At 37.6% G+C, this 18624-nt stretch overlaps 1 protein-coding gene across 4 annotated transcripts in view; it reads right to left on the bottom strand.

The window, feature by feature from the left end:
• Nucleotides 1-18624, bottom strand: part of USP25 (ubiquitin specific peptidase 25) — a 96655-nt gene that overhangs the window by 63087 nt on the left and 14944 nt on the right. For 3 of the 4 annotated variants that reach the window (XM_074858106.1, XM_074858107.1, XM_074858108.1), the window contains exons 2-4: nt 11356-11433; nt 10135-10279; nt 984-1107 (exon numbers count right to left, since the gene is read on the bottom strand). In XM_074858106.1, the coding sequence (XP_074714207.1) occupies nt 984-1107; nt 10135-10279; nt 11356-11433 (347 nt within the window). Of the gene's footprint in view, nt 1-983; nt 1108-10134; nt 10280-11355; nt 11434-18624 lie in introns of those variants that run through there. The other variant, XM_074858109.1, reaches the window with a different exon arrangement.

The following is an 18624-nucleotide window of genomic DNA, read 5'->3' as shown; positions in this document are numbered from 1 at the left end:
TGAGAGCTGGACTTTTTTGATAAGCCATTTAGCCTGTCAAATACAGTGAGCCAAGAATTTTTGTGGTGAATCTCCCCCACCTAAATTAATTTTTTTTATAAAATTAGTCTTTTACAAGGAGGAAGGACTTAACCTTCTAACACAAAGATCAAATCAATGCCCTTTTCCTCTAGAACAAGGCCAGCTGCAAATGAAAACAACCAACATCCCTCCCAAGGCCAGCCACAGATGAAAAAAACCAGCATCCCTCCCACACAACCCTACACTCACACTTAGTTCAAGTCCCAAATATTTCATAATTATATCTATATTTACATATAAACACACACCGTACAAAAAGTTATCGTAAAATCTGATCAAAGTTAACTTACAGACTCTTAGCACACCCAAGTTGAGCAAGTTATATTCATAAAACTTTAAACCAAGAAGTTAACTTCACTCAAAGCTTACAAATCCTATTTGTTAAATAGGTTAATAATATACTTTATCAGCTAAAATACAGCAGCTGCTCTTAGTATACTCAAGTCATAGCATTACTGCTCCCTCCCTCAATCTCAGCCTTAGCACAGAGGTGAGAAAATGTTATTGTAAAATGAACACTGCAAAATACAGGACAAAGAATTTATTAGCTTCTTAATTATATTTTGTTTTTATTGCTTTTTACCTGATACACAAAAGAAACTTTTTGGTTTAGGTCCTATTTAAATATGACCATACAACCTCTATCTCCATCCACTTCCTCAATATTTAAACAAATACATCAACATGAAACATACTATTAAATCCTAGCTCACACATAATAGACTATTTTCCAGTGCAGAACATACAATACATTAAAGCAACATCCTGAAGCCAGGCATATCAGTAGCACAAGTGAAAGTAAATAAGTTATTGTTTGTTAAATTAAAAGTTTAAAAAAAGCAATACAGGCCAATCTCCAACTCTTTAATTTAATTTCTGCTTTATATAAGTTGTTCGTTTACCTGCTAATGGCTTGTTCCTCATCTGTTATTCCAGTCTCCCTGAATGCCCTGTTTGATTCCTCCAAACTCAAGGCAATTGCCCTCTGAAGATCATCTTTATCATCTCCAGTGAGATCAATCACATCTGAAAAGCAAAACTATCTTTCTCAAAATTAAAAGTGAAACAGAATGAAAGTCAAGTCTTACTGTAGAGGAGAGAGAGCCCACGTGGATTGCTGACCACCATTCCAGTTCATCCCTCCAGTGCCCTGTGCTCTTCCAACTTCTAACCCTGCTAATGGCTCCCTTCCACCTCCAAGCCAGATAAAAACCTCAGCAGCTTTCTCTTGCTAAGATATGATGCGCATAGCCTTCCTTCCTCCTAATGTTCTTAAGTTTCACTAAGCTATGGGACAAATTTAGGAATCCATGGTTTCTGAAAGCCCTCTTAAAGCAATACACTTAAATGTATTACTCCAGCTACCATAATAAGTTGCTTCCAGGGAACACATGATGAAGACAACCTTATCTTAAAAAGGATACCTTAACTGAGCATAGCTGTTTTTTCCCTCCTCGTGGAGTAACGTGTGCAGAGTTTTCCCAATACAGACCCAAATTCTACAAGTATTTCTGTGCACTGGTGAGCCAAATACTTTCACACGGTTTCATAACATGTGAGAGAGTTCCTTACTTAACCTAATTCTTTTCTATCCTGTCTGTGCATTCCTTTCCTGAACATATTTAAATCCAATTTCTGTCTACTGGAAGTATCCCATCTCAGCAGTAGAATTAAAAAAAAAAACAAATACTGAAGCCAAAATGAGGATCCATACTTGGACACATGGGAAATGCTGTACAGGCTACTGACTGAGTGAAGAAGGTGAAAACAACCCTACTTCTGCCTTCCTCTCCAGCTCCTATTATCTAAAGAATCAGATACTAACGTACCCCATGAACCTTCTTATTTCCTGAGGGTAGCGATAGCACTCGCCCTCCTGAGTAAGGAGAGATTTCATTACCCACATCACACCACGACACAAATCATCACCCCGTCGGGCACAGCTGTGCTTTCAGAGCAGCCAGGGCCAACAGGAATGTCCTGTACAAGTCCTTCAGAAAAGCCAAGGTCGTTGGTTATCATGATTTCAAGGGCCAGAAGTCTCATTTTGCAAGTCAGCCAGACAGAAAGTGAGGGGAAAGTGCAAAAGATACTTATGTGCAATATTACGGAGTGTTGGCTGGTTTCAGTCTCCCTCCTCCAAGGCCAAAGTTTACCCAAAGAGCTATGAAAGGGACTACTCTCCAGCCTGGGGTTTGGACATTAGAAACTAAAAGACTCTGGGAGGAAGCGATACACATTTAAAACTGATGATTGCTCACAAAGAGAGATGAGCAGCTTGTCTGCATTTCTCCTTTCACAGGCCAGCTCAATTACTCATACCCAAAGAGCTTCTCCATCTAGCCTCTGACTTTTCTCCTATGAGCTGACTCACTGTAGAAACAGCTTCCCCTATCTCCCTGGGCTTACTTATCTGTGACATTTCTCATTGGATCAAAATAGAACACTGAACTTATGATATAAAAATCACTGCCATAGCTGTGTATGAACAGAAAATGGGATGACTTGTCCTCACAGAAAGCTGAAACTGAAGAGAAGTTGTAAAAGAAGCTTTCCTGTTAGCACCAGCATCTTGAAAAACTAGTTTTCAACTTAGTTTTCAAATAAAGATGTTGAAATTTCTATTTTACTTAGTGAGCCTTTAAAGGGAAGCACTCTCACCTGCAAAGTAAACTGGGCAATCTGTCATGATCTGGAAGTATGGAAAAACATTATGACCACAAAAGGAACACTTCATAATTTTATTCTTATGTCTTTTATATTCAGCTCAGATCTTCCAGTGTATCAGAAGAATACTTCAACTCAGATGCCTGAAATTCTCCTTCAGAAGTACTAAAGCAATTACAAGAACCACCAGCAGAAGTCTCACCCAGAGGAGTTTTGATATATGAGCTGCCATGTTGAGAACAATGTAATTCGGGCTAAAACAATACCTCAGCCTGGGTCACATGCAAGCATGGCTCTGTTCTACAGCCTGAGCACATAAGAAAGGCTAGAAAGGTCAACAGTAATTGGAGGATCCCATGACCACGCGCTACCTATTACTCTCTAAAATGTCATACTTTTGTTGTATTTTCTACCCATTTGCAGGTAGTCACACACGAGCACCCCATCTCCACTGGAGATGAGCTGTTTCTCTGAAAGTAGCAACAGTGGTCAAAACTGAAGATGGAGTAAACTGCAATCCAGCAGTCACACATGCTGATGAAGAAGTATGGGATTACTCCGATCACCTACTTAGAGGGAAATATTCCTTTAGCTAGTCTCTAGTCAGGTAAGAGTGATGAAATTCTTACACAACCATAAAGAAGAAAGTTAGGTTAAGAAGTAAACTCCTTTATATAGGGAGTATTCTCCAGAAAAGAACTCATACCCTAGCTGAAGATTATGTGGTTAACAAAAGTTCCCACTGTTACACAAAAAAATCTATCAAGGTCAGCTCCAACCCACACTTTCATTGAATTATTCTACTTCTTTGCACCTCCCTAGCTCCTTAATGTTTATTAATCTATACCACCACCCTATGTGTTCAGAAGTTTATTACCATTCATATTGCCAGTGATTACATCACTTTAATATTAAAACCCCAAATCCTTGACTTCCACCTGCTTTCAGAAAGCAGATCAAACACAACAGTTTCCTTTGGCATGCAAGGGTTTTGGAGCAGACAATACAGGATTCTCTTTAGAAGTGTTGTTCTCACATATACATTGTTCCTGATCTGCATGAAAAAAAGACAATACAGCAAAGAGCTGCTGTCAGATACTACCACCACGAGTGGTGCAATCAATTTATGTCACAGGGGGTTTACCTAGCATAACTTATGTCAGAAAAATACATTTCTGAGTATCAGCTGATCCATGGTAACCTACTCCATGCAAGCTTTTAGTTTGTAGCAAATGTAAAATAAAAACATTTTGGAGATTTAAGCTAACATATTTTAGCTCATGTTTACTGTACTTGGAGCAGGTCCAAGGTCTTTCAGCATCTCAGCTGACATAGTAACTCATTAAGCTGCAACAGCTCAGGTATGACTTGAATCCTAAATCACAGGATTATAAAGAGCAGATGTCAACAGAAGTCATAACAGAAGGGGAACAGTCTGAGACTAAACTCTTTAAAAAAACCAATACATATATATACACACACATCAGTTTGCACAGTTTACATTCCTGTCAGTTGGTTATAAATTATACAAATGTACATATACTACATGAAATTCATGCAGGTTTTTTTTGTTTTAAAATATCTTCATCTTTTGAAATTCTTACATGGGGATTGAACAAAAAAAAAAAGCTGTCTTTTACCCAAAGTATTTATCAGACACACATGAGCTTCCTGTGATAGGCTGAAGGAAGCATTTCTTAAAGGTATTAAGAATAATGCCACTTCTCCAAAGTTACGGTTACCTGACTTTAATATACCAATTTCGTAACATTCCTCTCATTTAAGGCCACAGAATGCTTTAGTTCTCACTGGCTCATCCTCATAAAGGTGGTATTTATTGTATACCACATAGCCTTAGAAAATGCAAACATTTTTAACTAAACCATGAGAACTACATAAACAAAATTGCTTGCTTCTGAAAAAATTCTTAATGAACAAAGAAACTACTCATCAAAACAATCTGGCTTAATGCATTCATAATGTTTATTCAACTGAAATTAACATCCAAAATTAATCAACTGCTTTACTAAGAAATATATTCTTGGTTTATAACATTATTATATAATAATGTGTGCTTCTGGTACATAAGATCCAGAAAGTTTGACATCGTTTGTAATTCTACAAAGCAATTTTAAGTTGTACATTGAAATTTGTGACAAATATACTACTGTATATATAGTAAATGCACACACTATTTATCTATCCCCATATATCTTCTTTCTTTTCTAAAAAAAAACTTATCAAATCTGTTTACTTAGGAAGTTTCTATCATCATTTAAATAAATGGTTCTTACTTGGTAATTGCCTAGGTCATTAAAATAATTACTGTGTTATTAACTTCTTACTTGTACCAGGAGGAAGCAGAGAGTAGGAACTTCAAACTTAAGTAGGCTGGGAAACTCAGCACGAGGGACAGATCTGAAGTAGCAATTGAACCCAGAGACAGGCAATAAACAACCACAGTGATGCAACCACTGGCAAAGGGTGAGGAAAATGAAGGGGCAGACCTGATGGGTTCAATGGACTGGTGCCAAGTACGGAAATCCAGCAGCAAGACTGATTTCAATGCACCAACAACATAAGAAAAAGAAAAAGAAAAAATTAAGTTGAGACTACATCAGTTTTGCTTATTACAAGCAGAGCTAAGCAAGATCCTATATTCTACCATCTATTCTATGACGTTAAACGTCATGATGGTCTCTTGCTCCTGCATGAAGATTTAAAGGAATTTAATTGGCTGTATATGCCAATTCTGGTTAAAACTGGACAAGGAAAGAATACATAATATCCCAGCAGCTTTTTAGACAACCCAAACAGCTCTACTAATGAAACAGCTAGCAAGTGTTAGCCACCGCTACCTTACAGGAACTTCCTCATCTCAGCTGCATTTATGCTGTCCTAGGATAACAACATCTTAAACTGATGATTCTCACACTGACAGGGATGGGAAGGAGAGAGGTAGGCATAGAACAAAGGAACAAGTCTCTAAGATGAAAGGAGGTCCTCAAGGTACAAGACTCTTGACATTTTGAAGTAGGGACCCTGCCATACCAAGTTGGAGACATTCCCAGGAACCTGGACAGAGATGACAAATAATCTCTAAAACAGAAGGAAGCGTCATGAAGACACATAGCGATATCCGAGTTAGGTAAGGTGACAGAAGAAACTGGTGTCAAATTTGTCTCGCAGAAACAATACAATGGACAGCTATAAAATGAGGACCTGTGCCAAGAAGGATCTAAGAGCTACAGCTAATTCATGTTCAACCTACAATCTGCATCATCACAGTGTTGAAGAAAGTATGAAGTGTTACACTGAGGTATATTGTCAGAGTACTACATGGACATTTATAGAGATTCACCCATTTTTCGTAAGAACTCAGCTGAAGTCTTATTATTTTGAGTGCCACAGTTCACAAAAAAGACAGAACCATTACAGAAGGTCTAGAAGAGATAAAAAAAATGACAATAGGTATACGAAATGCATCCAAAGACTTGGAAATAATTTGGGCTGTCTAGTTTAGATCTGAGACAAGTCTGAGGGGACATTATGACACACCATCTTCAAGCATGCAGCACTCCATCTGAGATAAAAAGAATCAGGTGTACTATAACCTCCGCAGGGGACAGCACAAAGAATAAAGAACTTAACCTGAAGCAAGAGGGATTTAGACATTAAGAGTCTAAAAGTAAGGACAGTGAAGCACCAAAATAAATTACTCTATAAACTTTTTAGAGTCTCTAGAATGGAATGGCTTTTAAGCAATGTTATATAAACATCACTTCAGAAGTCTTAGGTGCAGTTAAGTCTACCTCATTGGAAAGTTTGACTGAATTACTTTTAAACCTATGCAAAGGCTCCAACTCTAGGAACAGGAAGATATAAAAAGCCAGGTTCCCCCAGAAGCAATTAAGTCTACAACCCTCAAGTTGGTGTGCATGGCATTTTATAGTTACATTGTACTATGTCCCTATAAAAGGGACTGAAGTCTTTTGTTTTGGCTGTGGAGTGTGCAATTGCAAAGACTAATAATTCAGTTTTTGTGAAAGAATTCTGAGTTTTCAAAGGGGAGGGAGAGAATTTGTCTTGACAGCTATTTCATCTGAAGACAATACAACTTCTAAATACATGTCTTCTCTTCATTCTGGTGCCTCCTTTAACCCTGGGTTCTGCAAGTTTATCAAATAAGGAGGGGGAAATGGATAAATGCTTAGCAATGCAACAGTTCTGTTGTGCAGCCATAGATGAAAACACACAGAATTACTTTAAATGGGGAAAAAAAGAAGGGTTTCTAGGGAAAGTGAAAATATTGGAAAGTACTACTAAACTTCTTTAGTTTTCCTTTAAGTGCAGTGCCTAGGATTTATGCTACTATGCAGAACCTTAAAGTGATCTTAGATTAAACGTGTTTATTTGTTCATTGCAACCCTAATGCTTAAGTACTTTCTGCTCACTAACACAGCAAGAAGGAAAAAAAAAATCCAAAAGGGTAAAACCACCTTTGCAAAGGGATTAGATAAAGCATGCATCACTCTTGAGGTGAAAGAGCTACACTTGCAGGTGTTTGCACGTGCCATATTGAACAGTCAAAAAGGCAAGCATCATGAATAACACTTGATTGTGTAAGTCGGTCTTTGCTTTTAAAGATGGAGTAAATCTTATGCAAACTCATAAACATTTTTGCAGCTGCTGAAATGTTGCATTTGCCAATTAGAGAAATCAGGTTTCCTACACCTACTGACATACAGGATGTAACTCTGAAACAGCTGAATGATCACTGTCACTTTTGGAAGAGCCAGTGCACAATCCAGGCTAATCGCTGACTGTTAAGGCATACTTTTTTCTTTTACCCCTTTACAAAGTAACCATTTTAAAGAAATTTAGTCAGTAAAGCTTGCAGAATACATTTTATATACCTTTATGCAGTCAAGCCTGCATAATACATTCAAGGCATACATTCAAAAGCTTTTGTAAGTGGCTGGAGGTTTTCTGTGGCATAAAAGACAGTTCTGATATTTATCTGTAACTCACTCTCATCCCCAGTTTGGATGATTTAACTTGGTGGGACCACAAAGCTCGGTGAGTCATAACATCCTAAATTCCAAACGCACAGAGGTAGTTAAGTAGGAAGGAACAGTAAGGGTGAGTTATAATTATCTTCATGTAATTATACCTATGTGGGATAGTAAAAGGGAGTCAAATTTGAAAGGCATGATACTGTCAGCAACTCAGCATAGTTACTGAGAACTGCTAATAGTCTTCTTTGCAGAAGGGAGTGCTGATGGCTGGAGCTATGACTGCTGAATATGTTTGCCGTTTATGCTTACCCTTCCATTCCTTTCTCCCAAGTCATCCGCTTGCATGACAGTCCTTAGTAACATAGGGCCCTGAAACTTGTCCGTTTTAAGTGTACTGCATTTTTTAAATTCATAATCAAAATAATTACAGGCAAGCAAATCACAACAGAACTGTAGGTTTCTGCAAAAAGCTTTCACTAGATTTCTACAGGAGCGGGGCAGGGCAGGGGGGGGCTCTGATCAGATTGGCCTAGACTTTTGTTCTGCTGTAGGTGTTGTTCTTGCCCCCTAAGTCTTCCAATGTGAAGAAAAGTTGGCCAAGATGGCTTTATCTCATGTTCTCAGTCTAACTAAAACAGCAAAGGCTGGCTCTCATCTTTGTTGCCAGCGGGGATCTGATGAGACACTAAAGATGTTAAAAAAAAAAAAAATCAGTCTGCTTTTTCCACAGTAGTCGGCGCTTCTTGATTACTGACTTGTAGTGCTGTATAACTGTAAAAAACCTGGGACTGCCTTCAGTCCTCCAGAAAAGAGAAGAGAATCCTGAAATTCAGCTTGCAATGTGCAACTCAAGACTTACACTTGTTCGACCATCACTCACGGGTAATGCAGACCCTGCAGCCTTGACTCTTCCCTCTCATATGCCTTGTCACCTCATATCTTCAATAAGGTTGCATAGCACAGTAAGTGACAGCAAAACTAAACACTTCTATTAATGCAATTGCTAATAAATCTAATTAAACACAGACTGCAACAGAACCCAGCTTACTATTCCACTGCTGTAGTAGATCTTTAGTACTGGAGACTATGAAAACAGTGGTAAGATTGTTGAAAACAGTCTCCGTTTCCTCAATGGCAATTTTCTTACACTGAAAATTAAATACATGTGGGGTATTTTGTGTATTTTCTTTCCACAGGAAAAAAAACCCAACCCCCAAAAAACCAAACCACCCCCCACAACTCAATGGGGGGATAATAAAACTACCTATAATGCACGCAGGGCTTTTTATACAGGGTTGTTAGTAATACCAGGGATTAAAATGCAGTTTCCAGATCTAAGATGTTGAGAATAAACTCATCTTTAAATTAAAGAAAAAAGTTTTAAAAAAAATCCAGATGCTTATGTCAAGGTGCCATAGACAAAAAGACAATTGTACAACTGATAAGATCTAAATTTCTTTACAATGATGCCACCATAGTCACCCCAATACTAGTGAAACAAAGGGGAAAAAAAATCCTACTGCAGGTAAGGCTAAATAATGCTACTCATTTAATAAAAGCTACATAGGTGTACTATGTATATGGTCAAAGGATCAATATATAATTCAAATATTCTACATTTATGTTTAGAATGTTGGAATGTAAATACAGTATTAAGAAACCCAGATTTTACAGAAATCATTCCCACTGCAAAACTTCCTTTGATTTTTTCTTTCATGTTATTTCCCATATTTATTTGCAGAACACATTTAACACATTTTTCTCCCCATAAAAATAACTATGCACTTAAGCAAAAGAACAGAACCTGCAAGGCTCAGATAAACACAAGTTATGGGATCTCCTGTATCAACTAAATAAAATCCCTTAAAATTAAGTACATTTAATTTCACATATGAAATACCTACTCTTTTACTACAAAATGCACACCTAACCTCCCGCTTCTCCCTTTTGGAAAGCCATCCCTGTCAGGGAGAAGCTACTCTTAAGCATATTAAACTTTATCATATTAAGACAGACATTCACAGACTCTTCTCCAATTTCTTTTTGTTCTAACAAAAGAGTACCCAGCTTTTGCCTTTCATTATTTACTGCATGACCCCAAAAACAATCCTATAATAGGGGAAAAAAAAAAAAGAAGGAAAAAAAAAAGATTGAGAACCCAGTTATTCACCCTCTGATCAGTACCATACACACATGTAAAGGTAATACTTAAGGATAGTTCAAAAAAATACACTGGAATAAGGAAAGAAAGAATATATAATAATCTTAAAATTGTTAATTAAGAATATCAGCAGATTAAGTCATTTTACAGGCAAGCTTTTAGTTTCCTTGCCTTTAAACTAATCTTACAAAAAGAAAAAATACCTACTGGTGTCTGCCTGGCTGCCCACGCTGATGTATCTGTCATTTCCAGGAAGGGCTGTTTGATAGTAAGTTGCCTCCTCTAGCTGGGGAACCTTTGCATTCTTTGCGGTGAGGAAAGCCACAGCCAACTCCAGATTACCATTGCTGTCCTTTAAGCATCAATAAAACAAGAAGTGAGAGTTCCCTCACCTTTTTCTCATTTTTCTTAACAGCAAAAGACAACATTACAAGCAACTTGTAAGATCAACAACACATTGTATTTTCAGGTGAAATACTGATTAGAAAAGAAAGTTTCCAAACTTGATATGTTCTGCATACTTCACAATTTTTAACCAAAATAAAGATAAAACATCTTATAAAAATTTGATATGGTAGAATTCCACTTATTTCAGGGGGAAAAAAAAAAAAAAAAAAAAAATCAAAGGTCTTGTAGTGTACATCAACCCCTTAACAAGCATAATCAGCACACTCAGACTTCAACAGCAGTCAGCTCAATTCTTTGGAAAATCTACCATTTCATTTTTAAAGCCAGAAATGCTGGCTTTTGAGGGGCAGTTGTGTACATGATTTATGCTGAATCTGAAGCAACAACTATGACTTAAGATTCACTAAATGCTCATTTACCATGTATAAATGGCTAAAAAGCTCGACTTAAGGGAGACAAGAGGGGTTTTTTTTTATTTTCATTCATATTTGGGAAAACAGAATGCAGAAACCTGCCGATCTTGCATCAAAGAAGTCTTCTGTGCTGTGAAAGAATTTACGAAGTTTGAAAAAACAGTGAAACTATAGCAAATTAGCAAAGGGTGGCCAGTTCAAGGAGAGTTCTTCATTCTACATACTGAGCAGGACCTGCGCATGATAGAAAACCTAACTACACCTTGACAAGAAAACAACACTTAACTCATCAGCAGTTGACCAGCTGTAGTAGAACAAAACCCTTTACCCAAAGGTTAAAGTAAAGGCAAGTCATACCATTCCTGTCTTTTCATTTTTGAACACCAGCTTAATTTTTATGTCAGTACCAAACCAGAACAAGATTACTTCTAAAGTGAACAAGCCATCAATTATTAGCTCTTTTACCCTGAAATACATCCAAAAAGTATTCAAACTGGGAATGAAAGGGAAGGAAGGGAAGACCAGAGTAAGAAAGGGTGGGGTTTATGGCTTTCACAGGCAGTTAAAATGTATACATTCAGCTACCAGTCAGACACACCCATCTTACCTTCAGAGCCTGTTGAAGTACCTGGATGTCATTGATACCAGTGATCTCCCTCAGCTGATTTAAAAATGTTTGCTGGTGCTAAAAACAAAAACATCATCAAAATAAGGTAAGAGCCAAATAACAGCAAAACCAATTACTTACAAGAGTATGTATCTCTGCAAACATTAAAAGTATCTCCATATAAGCTTTATGTACCTCAAAGGGGTAGAGCCTTCGTTATTCAAGTTTGACTCAGTTTCTGCAACTTGGGCACTTTTAATTCCCAAATGTAATGGTTTGGGGATTTGGTGGGGGTTTTATTAAAAACAGAAAAATTGATGATGGGTGAGCTTACACAAAATGGACTTAAGGAGCCTATATAAAGCCACAATTGGCTCTCCTAAACAAATAAAACTCCATAGTTTGGTCCTCAAAGGCAGTATGGGGAATAGTTGACTAAACTCCCACCAAAACCAATTTCTTCAACTTACAATTATTCTCAACCCCACTATGTCCTTAGCATACATAATTCTCAGCCATTCCAACCTCAAAACTAAGAAATTCATCTTTACTGATCATTTAGGTGTTTTAAGAGAAATACTGTAAAAACGTCCACACAAAACAGTTTCTCGAGACTAAGCTTGTTGAATCCAACTCTCCCAAGTCACAACATCAGTCAGAATCCATGAGTTTAAAGTAAAACTTGGAATTACAAAAAGAATAACAGGTTCTGGATCTCTTAAATACTCACTTCATAAGAATTTTGAGGCTTTAAAAAAAAAAAATCTGGTCCCACTTCTGTTTAGAGCCAACAAATTATTCCCTTCACTCATGCTCAGGTATCACATCACAGAAGCAAAGAAGCAAGCACTAGGCTGGAACAATCCCTGAACTCCAGTTAACCATTAAAATCATGAAAACACTGATCATTGTTCCATACTAACAGATTCCATTCTTCCTTTGGCAGATGGGAAAAGGAGAAAAACTTGGTATCTGCAAGTGTTTTTTCTTTTTACTGTTTGCCCACCACATTGTGAACTCAAAACAATAATTCCATCAATAAAAGAGAAGATTTTGTAAAGTACAGGGTTTTGCTTGCTAGACCAAAAGCATATTTCCTATCAGTGACAAAAACATTCTCATGTTACTCTCCAAATTCAATTAAAAAACCCCACAACTGTAATTGTCTTGCAGCTACCTCTAAAATACTTCTCTTTAATTATTTGGAATCAAATATTCAACTATCCTTATTCTCCTCTTATCACAGCTTTGTATAGAGGAGGAAATTAAGAGGTGCATGAATGCTGAATTCCCCAGTGTGAAATTAACCTGGCAGGCACTCCTTCATGCCCTAATATGTTGAAATAGAAGGAATATAGTTCAGGATGTTTATGAATTACATACACAATCTTCCATTCACTTATGATCCTAAGGGACACTGCTAACAATTCAATTTGACTTTTTTTTTTCCTCTCTTTTCTTTTTAAAAACTCTGCTATTGGCACAAGAAATGTGAAGTGATGCAGGAAAACAAACTCCCACTCTTCCCCCATCCTTCTCCCCCCTCATTTGTTTACTCTGTGCATTTCATAGCACTGTACAAAGGCAGGACTTGTTTCCCCTATAAAGTTGCTTTCCTGCCCCTGGGTCTGGCAAGAAGCAAAGAAGAGAAATAAGAGTATTTGGGAAAAGTAATTACAACAGCATTAAAACTGGCAGTAGCAATTCAAGGGCAGTGCATGGCAGCAAATTAGTTTGCTTTTTGTATTTGCTACCAACATGATGGTTAATAAAACAGAAAATAGTTTCACTATAATTTATTATAACAACAAGTTATAACAGATTTCTGTATCTTCCATAATATATACAACACTTGGAAAGGCTGACTGGAGGATATTCATTGTTCACAGAGACTGGGAAAAGACAGAAGAGACATAGTTTACCAACAAACAATCTCTTAGCAGTTCAAAATATTGGCTGCTAATTTATGAGCACAGCTGTGACTTATAAACCTAGACATCTGTAGTTTATATCCAGATTTCAGTATTCCGGTATACAGCTGTGGTTCAAGGCTCCCTTCCCAAGGACATACACATCTGACAGATCAGAACCAGGCCCAGAGATGCTCCTTTCTCACCAAGAGATGATTTAAGTACCTAACTTCAAGGACAGAAGTTGAAGGCACCCAGCTCCAAAATTTCTAAGTGGTAATGAAGTGAACAATACAGAGAATCCATAAGCACCCTAGTTAGAAGGGTCAGAAATTAAAGAGGAAAACTAACAGTTACCCTGAATACCTCAAATGGAGCTGGACTGCTTTGGGGCCACAAACACCTCCTTTAGACATCACTGGCTTTTTGGGTAAATGTGAACAAGCTGCCATTAATCTCTAATTGAGTTCTTTCAGATCACACAGAACAATGACTATATACTCCCCTTCCTAGAAGGAGGAGGAAAAAGATAAAAACAAAGCAACAAAACTATAATTTAAATTGTTTCCACCTGATCAATGTGTTCTCTTGATACCTACCAATAGGCTAATGGGTCTCCAGAAACAATTCTGAAACTGCATGGGGCAGCTAAAAACTCCTTAACACACCATTTGACTGGTGGCCTTCTCTTCCATGTATTCACCATGCTCCCCTCATCCTCTCACATTTACATCTGCATCACCTTTACTGCATACAGACCTTTCTCGCAACTGCATATTTAACTTTGCCATTATTCTCCTTTACTGTTATATTGACAATATGTTATCATTCATGAAACTGTATTAACACAGGTAATTCTATTTCTTTTCAGTACAAATGACAGTGCAGGCAACTACTATCAAACCCTTGTCTCATTAATCAGGGGGCAAGAACAAATTTTCTTTTTGCTTTTCACTTCAGAGGTTTATGAAACATAATCGTACCCATATTCGAAGAGTTAATACTACTTAATTCTTGATGTAACTTTGGTGCACCTGTACCAGAATGCAAAAGTCAAAACAGGTAAAGTTACTTGTTTTGAATTATATTCCTTTAGTATAGGCTGTTGTGGCATACTGGATGATTTAAAAAGATTTTATTTTACTATTACCTATGGCTGAAGTTTGGATTTCTAATACAACTGCTAAAGGACTAAGTCTAAATTTCTAATGCAACTGCTAAAGGACTAAGTCTCTTCCGTACCATAACTAATATTTAATACAATACTTAGGACAGACTTCTACATATGAAGCAAGCCACCCTCCTTACTCCTATTAATATTCCTTCCTATTACATCTACCCTAGACACTTTACTTGTGTGAAGCTTGGGCTAACTTGAGCTGAAGTGACTGTAGCATATAGACGCTCAAATATCCACAAACACTAATGTAGATATTCTAAACAATTAGTCATAATTCACTCAAAGGCTTACCAAAAATACCCGAAAGAGCTCACCATACACTAAAGCAAAGTTAAAAAATTAAGGTGGCGGCATACAAGTATTTTCAAGTGTCTGAAGTATCTACACTAATGTGTGTTAATTAAATCTGGTCAGTGAGGGAAGATCCAGAACACAACTAGCAGTCCCAACATAAATAAGCTGCCATCTTTTCAACACAGCTCTCCCCCGATTCCCTATTTTTTCTAGCCTCACATTAGTAGAAGTTCAGTTTCTGAATTATAACTCACCATGCTTTAATTCAACTTAATAAGCAACCTCTCTCTTCAAATGCAGATCCAACAGAACCAGTGCCACTACGGGTGCTAACAAATCCACTCCAATTCTTTTGGATCCTATTTGCTGTACCCACTTCTGTTTGCCATACTTTCCTCAGATTTACATGAAAGATTCCATAGTTTATCTATAGCACAGATTCTCCAGTTTAGTGAGTCAAAACTGCACATATATCTGCACTGCAGCACCAAATGTGTTACGTTATACATGCACACATATATGCATACATCTACACGCATACTCCATGTAGCTTGTATTGCATTTGACTCAACTCTAAACAGGCTCCAGGACTTGCTCTACGACACCAGACTCTGCTGGTGCAATTGCTACAAGGTAACCCAAACCCTTGGCCAGACAAAGGAGATGGTCCACTAATGCTACAGCTGCCCTGAGATCCAGCTGCTCCCACCCCTCAGCCTCACCACATCACACAGCAATCTGTTCCCCAGGGCTTTCGTGCACAAGCTATTCCCAGCCTACCCCCTTCCTCCGGCTCCCCGAGGTATGCAGTATGTATCTCCAGGCTTTCAGCTCTTGGAAGATTTTAACTAACAGGAAATTCTCCCATTTTCCTGGATAGAAGCCAAATTTGTATATTAGGAATGCATGCCCTTACTTCCAATTCTTTCCTTTTTCAGCCATCCCTCCCTTCCTCTCAGGAAATGCCCAATTAAGATTATCTGGTTTATAACCTCACACAATAGCATATTCAGTAGCTGTGCTAGCGCTAGTGAAGCAGAAAAGGATCTACACTATTATCTGCTTAGGGAGATGCTGTGCCCAAATTAGTTCCACAACAGTACTGTAGACTCTGATAACTTACCAAAATCAGAGCAGAAAGCTAAATTACACAAATGCTTTTTTGGACAGGGTAAATCTCATAAATTGACTAATTATGAATTCTACTGCAGATAAATTTGCAGGGAAAAAAATTAGCCACCTTTTGATCTGCTTATTTTCTCATCTCTGTCACTTCTGAAGAAGTACATGTAAGCTTTGGCTTTACTCATGGCAACATCCAAATATTTGTATTTGCAACACAAGCACTTTCAAACTTAGAAGATAAAACAACCCTCTTCAGTTTCCAAGCACAGAAAAAATCTATGTTTAGTAGTAATTGAGATGGTCCAGCCATCACCAGGAGAAGGCAGGGCCTACTGCCTCACTATTCAGTTCATTTAAATAGTACATAATGAAAATGAACTATGGGAATCCCTTCCTTCTCAAGGGATGAAAACTTGTACTAGAGACAAAAAGAAAGGGGAAAAAATGCAAATGCCGAGAACAGCATCTTGACTCTCCCTCCACACAAAACCTGCTTGCTTTACTTTCCAGCACAACACTGATTTATAAAAGCTGTTGGAAAAGCCAAATGACATTGCACAAAATATTTTACATTAAAGACAATTGAAATGTAACCTGAGCTGCAGAGGACCTGCTAATGGTACCATCTGCAGACAAGTAGCTAATAAGGTACTTTCCTCACATGATGTTGCTTTAATGAGAACACCATGTAATCCTCTATAAAAAGGCTTTAAGTTTTTGCTACAAACAAATAAACAAGAAAATAGTTAAGGTACAAAGGACGAGCATACTAAAGATCCTCAATTTCTACTGTGAATGTCATTTTCTGCCACATTAATCGTATCTCCCAGGAACAGTTAAAGGCCCACATACACTGCTGAGCATTATGGCTTCCAGCAACACAGAAACATTAACCATCTTCTAAATAAGCTGTTGGTCAAGTTTCAAACAGGCAAATAAAAAATAACTCCTTCCATGAAGATACTAAGTTGAAACACGGGAAAAACACATAGTCAACTTCAGAAGGCTTTGTTGCATGTCTTTGCTCTTACCATCTCTGTCCTGAAGATTTTTCTGTGTGGGAGCGTGTGCGTGCAGAATAAACATACATATATAAATATGTAAATTAATAAGTGGGTATATGTATACATATATTTTTAAAAGCAGTATTTTGCTGGTGCAAAGACCAAGTTAAATCTCTGCACTGGCTTTACGGTGTTCATTCTTACAGTACCTCCTAAAGCACAAAAAAATTCAGTTCCCTTGTCTGGTATCTGCTAACTGGATTTCCTCTGGTTCAGTCATGAAAAGGGTAACCTCTTACATGACATTGTATCCTCTGAGAAAGTAGGTAAAGATATTTTTACAGTCACACAAATGCAAAATGCATCTCAGCTTTGGCTGGGGCAAAATCACCTGTGGAGAGCAAAGGACATGCAAAGAGACTGCAGATTTTCAGTCTGGAACTGCCCTGTGCAGACTGCCAAAACTTGCCAATTACAGCAGCAGCTTGTGCAAAGTGAATAATTACACACCTGCAACTCGACTGAGAGCAAAGTTACTTCAAGGAAGCAAAAGGACACGCTGTATGGCAGTAACTTTCAACCAAGCACAGCCTGGACCAAATAAAAGCTTTAATAGGGAAAAAGGCTCGAGCATTACTTATGTGCATACAGTCCTCCCTGAAAAATTAAAGGAAGGATCCTATTTAATCATAACAATATATAACCTATATTCATCATAAGAAAACACTCAGAATACTCTCACCATATTTCTATGGTTTCCATGAACCATAACAAAGCTGTACTACTTCAACTGAAAATGCTTTAACAAGTGACTTTTCAATGAATTTCCAGATTTGGTATTACGGATTCTACACAACACAAGAGTATGCATTCATGTAAATGCTTGCTATTCTGAGCCTCATATACATGGTCCCCAAAAAAAAAAAAAGTCTCATTTACTCTCAACATCTAACACTTAAATATTAGCTTGAATTAAAATAAATTTAAAGTTTTTGAAATGAGATTTTTAAAGAGAAGCTTGAGGAGTTTGGTTTGTATTTACTAACACTAAATATAGGCAAGCCCACCTCAGATAGTCATACACATTTATAAAAAAACAGAAGTTAAATGTGAGCCAAATCATCATCACCTATGTGGGGAATATTTCTGCAATGAGCAGGAAACCCAGTCAGTTCACAGGGGCAAAGTCTGTGACATTCCAAATACTCCACCCATAGGCAGGAAAAGTGGCTTCACACCCTCTCTTCCACATTCACATGGACAGGACAAGGAAGGAATGAGACCCTAAAGCCAAATTTCTTACACAGGTCAGGGGTGAGAAGAGTAAAGCAGGGAGAAGCAACACCTTATCATATGGATCCTCCTAGGCAAATTCTGGGGTGCTAAAGAATTGGAGTAATAATGCAGCTGGAAGAGACACCACTGAGTGCACACATAACAGTAACATGGAGGGCATTCAGAAAGCAACAGAAACACACTTTCTTAAACGCATTTAGTGGATTTTTCTCTCATTTTCCCTCAGGCCCAAGTACTGAAACTCAGCCCTGGACTCCAGGTCTATTGCCTGGATTACAACTAAACATGGTCAGTTTATAGTATCAAAAGATCTGGTTTTTCCCCAGTGAAAAAAAGCAAAACAAAAACAACAAAAACAAAGAAAACAGTGGCTGAAGGCAGTATAAGTAGTCATAAAGACAAAGCAAAAGCAAACACTAGGAAGGCAGCAAAGTCATTTAAACTAACTTACAAGAACACA

Source organism: Strix uralensis, chromosome 2 (assembly GCF_047716275.1).
Source record: "Strix uralensis isolate ZFMK-TIS-50842 chromosome 2, bStrUra1, whole genome shotgun sequence".
Taxonomy (NCBI): Eukaryota; Metazoa; Chordata; class Aves; order Strigiformes; family Strigidae; genus Strix; species Strix uralensis.
The sequence above is the reverse complement of the archived record's forward strand: the minus strand, read 5'-3'. Positions and strand labels throughout refer to the sequence as shown.